General features: G+C 35.6%; 1 protein-coding gene across 1 annotated transcript in view; it reads left to right on the forward strand.

Moving 5' to 3' along the window:
* Positions 1 to 3,196, forward strand: part of LOC108525556 (diphosphoinositol polyphosphate phosphohydrolase 3-beta) — a 5,708-nt gene extending 2,512 nt beyond the window's left edge. Inside the window, exon 2 of the mRNA XM_017866494.1 lies at positions 2,566 to 3,196. Within this exon, the coding sequence (XP_017721983.1) occupies position 2,566 (1 nt within the window). The 3' untranslated portion in view covers positions 2,567 to 3,196. The remainder of the gene's footprint in view (positions 1 to 2,565) is intronic.
* Positions 3,197 to 3,897: the final 701 nt, after the last annotated feature.

The raw sequence follows: 3,897 nt of genomic DNA on the forward strand, positions 1-3,897 counted from the left end.
TAATTACATGGTCTGATCAAATACTGAGTATTTTTCTATTTTTCTCTTAACAAAGTGATACATGTTGAATATATATATTTGAACCACATATGTTTAAAAATATTTTTTAACTTTTAATTCCAGGGGTACAAGTGCAGATTTGTTCCACAGGTAAACTTGTGTCATGGTTATTTGTTGTACAGATTATTTCATCACCATGAAGCACATAGTGTAAATTCCAAACAAATTGACTTTTATTATTCAGTCTAAAATAGATCTTAAGATTTTCCTCAATAAGCTAGTTATTCCAGAAGGTTCTTGTTTCTACATTAATATTGACCTAGGAGAGATTGTATTTTATGGATATTTTTGTAGATAAAATGTATTCCACATGAAACACTGTCACAATTACACTGGAGACTTAACTCGTACTTGCTATCATTAGAAGTAATTATGCATCATCTTATTTGGTTCTTAAGTTATCTGACAAAGTAAAAAATAATGTACAGTATTCATAGTAACCCACTGTTAAGAATTGTGAGCTTATAAATATGTTGTGGTTTTTCTTTTTCTTTTTTCTTTCCAGAAACACTTAGAATATGTAGTGCTACTTTTCAAGACGTACTGTCAAGTTAAATTAAGTGGTTTTTATAAAATATTCTCTAGAACTTAGTCTCATCAGAATAGTTAAGAGCGCCAAGGAGATTCTTTTTTTCTCTTCAAAACTAAGTCAAGAGTTTCAAGTTAAAAGCATTAGTACAGAAAATGTTTTTGAGAAACTGAGATTTGTACTTTGTTTACCTATACTTAAATGTATTTATAAGATATGTTTTCAGAACAGTGGCATCACATTTCTTTAGAACAGAGGTGGTATATAGAAAATTTCTACCACCTTGGTGCTCCAAAATTTGATGTATAGTTGAGATTTTTTTTCCTTCTAAGAGTATTAGAGTTCACTTGTACACTATTTCTTTTGTGATAGCCGAAAAATGTACACCTAAATTTTACAGCCCTGTCTTGATAAAGAAAGGAAAAAGAGTACACAGACAGTTGAGGTTTGCAGACATGAATCAGAGATTTATTTTCTGCATGTTTTATAAATAGCTTACATTTTCAGCTGGTCAAGTGTTTTATTCTTGTGAATATATAAAGAGGAAACATTAATATAGATGCATATACTGGAAACGTAATTGGTGCTGTGTCTATAATACATAAATTTTTTTCAAGAAGTATATGTGTATGTGTGTTTAGATACAAAATCTGTTGACTACACTTTAAAGAAACAAACTAAAGGGAAGAAATTAGAAAATAATTTAGTTGCTTTATTTGCATAGATTCATTTGCAACAATTGATGTAAAGGTTTTAAATTCTTTCTGTGATTTCATTTCAGAAGGTTAGTATAAGCATGCCAATTTGTTTACAGTTAGAAAATGTGTATTTGCCTGGCAGAGCTTTCACCCCTAGAATTCCCTTGTGGGGGGAGCCACCAGGTACTCTCAGAAAGACTTTCAACAGTATTTTCCTGGTAGTGGTCTCTTGATAAGATAGCTATTAATACTAATGGTATTTAGCAGATTTTAAATACGTTTGGGCAAACAGCACTATAAGAAGTGAAAGTCACTATGCTGACTGTGCTAAAACATAATGCTTTTGTAAGATAGAGCATGGGCTGGGCGTGGTGGCTCACACCTGTAATCCCAGTACTTTGGGAGGTTGAGGCAGGCAGATCACTCGAGGTCAGGAGTTGGAGACTAGCCTGGCCAATGTGGTGAAACCCCGACTCTACTTCTAATTATTAATGAAGTGAAACTGCAAAATTATCCAGGCCTGGTGGCGCGTGCCTGTAATCCCTTCACTTGGGAGGTTGAAGTAGGAGAATCTCATGAAACCAGGAGGCAGAGGTTGCAGTGAGCCAAGATCACTCCAGCCTGGGCGACAGAGTGAGACTATATCTCAAAACAAAACAACAACAAAAGGGTGAGCGCATGATGTGATAGAAACTACATTGGGGTTTGAAGTCGGACAGATCTAGTTCCAGTTCTTCCTCACTGAAAGTTAAACCAAGTTATCTAACAATCTGACGCCCAGTTTTAAAAAAAATCCATTGTTGGAGATAGTAAAATAGATACTTTATAAACATCTCCAATGAGGAGCCTTTCCTGACCACCTGGGTTAAGAAACCGCCTTCTGTGTCATGGTTCGCAGAGTTTATTGTACTTAATCTATTTTCATGGCTGTGTGGTCACTGGACTGAAAACTCTTTCGTGGGTGGGAACCAGTCTGAATTATTTCCATGAGTCTAGAGTCTGTAACATGGAATTTAGGATACTTTATGTCTTAAATGGTCACTCCTCTTTTACAAAACTTCTGATATCACTGCTTTCCTGACTTTTGCATCACGGTATACATTGGCTTATAACCCCTCAGTTGCTGATCCAGACTCATTGCATCTGCATTAGATAATTCTGTGGAAGTGAAGTGCTTGATACAAAGTGATTGATATACATAATAAGCTCTTGGTACATTTGTCAGTTGGAGGAATTATTAACATAAGCCTGCTAATTTTATGTTGGTTTGTTTTCCAGATGAACAAACAGCAAAGATGTTCAGGATTGTGCTGAAAGAAACATTGATGTGAACCCAGTGATCAATGGAATTGTCAAGTACAGGTGAGCACTTCTGTGTTCCCAAGAAGACAGCTCATCTGGTTTCTTCCTGCATCTTGGGACACTCCTTCCCTGTCTATACCACTGACTCTTGCTCTGGTTGTTGTACTATTATACGTGAACAGACTCTTAATTCAGCACCTATAGCCTTTTGTTGTGCTTTTTTGATGTGTCTGCCTTCTTCATTAGACTATGATGTCTTTGAGAGCAAAGACTATTTTCCTTACTCTTTGCATATCCTGCATCTGAGACACTACTTGAAATATGGTTGGTATCACTGAAGGTTCTTTGATTCAATTAATATTTTGTAATCACCGTGTGGCAAAACATTCCCCTTCCAATCTGGTGCTAGTAGAGTATATGCTATCCAGGCACCATGTGTGTGGCTTTTGTGTATCAGGTGTTTCAGAAATATTTCAAGGCAGTTGTAAGATATTTGAGGACAAGAATTATTACTCCTATTTCTATGTCATACCACACAGTAGCTGCACAGTTTTAAGATTATACCATCGCCTAGGGTAATGTTTTGTAGAATCAGTCCTTCGTGTAACAACTCTAGTGTTTTGTACTGTTGATGATTTGCTTAAAATTTTATTCAAAACTATCACTTGCTATAAAGGTAATTGTAAAATAAATACAGTGGACACAAAATAATGTGAGTTTTATAAAATAAATTTTAAAATGATATATAAAACATTTTTTTTTTGCAATGCCTGCCCTAACCACTTCTTACACGTCATCTTGACATCTCTTTGAGGAAACACTGTTTCCTCATTTTACAGATTTAACATACTGTATTATTTGATGCCAGAGCTAACAGGCTATATCATAGGCAGTTTCCAAAGTTAATTATGCCATTTAGTTTGTCTAGGTTTCTTTTGCCTCTCTCACTGATCCATTTGGCTGTAGTTTTCATCCCTTTTCTAGTACACACAGCTAGCTCCTCATCCTACCTGGTTTCTGCATATGAGAATGCAGAGGGCTGAGAGAGGGAAAATTGTTGTCACTTGGAAAAGGCATTTAGGAAAGAAGCTGCCATTAGAGGGGAAAACAAAATGAAGGATTTTAAAAAACGAGGACTTGGATCAGCTGCCTCCAGGAGAATAGCTTTAAGAAAATAACAAAGGTGTTTAGAAGAAATCTTATGGAGTTTGCCATGGGATGTGTGATATCAGCAGTCTTCTCCAGTTCCTTACAAATGACCCAGAGTGGTTCTAATATGGTAGTTTGTTTGATTTTTTTCTTTTACAT

Source organism: Rhinopithecus bieti, unplaced genomic scaffold (assembly GCF_001698545.2).
Source record: "Rhinopithecus bieti isolate Rb0 unplaced genomic scaffold, ASM169854v2 scaffold_69632, whole genome shotgun sequence".
Classification (NCBI taxonomy): Eukaryota; Metazoa; Chordata; class Mammalia; order Primates; family Cercopithecidae; genus Rhinopithecus; species Rhinopithecus bieti.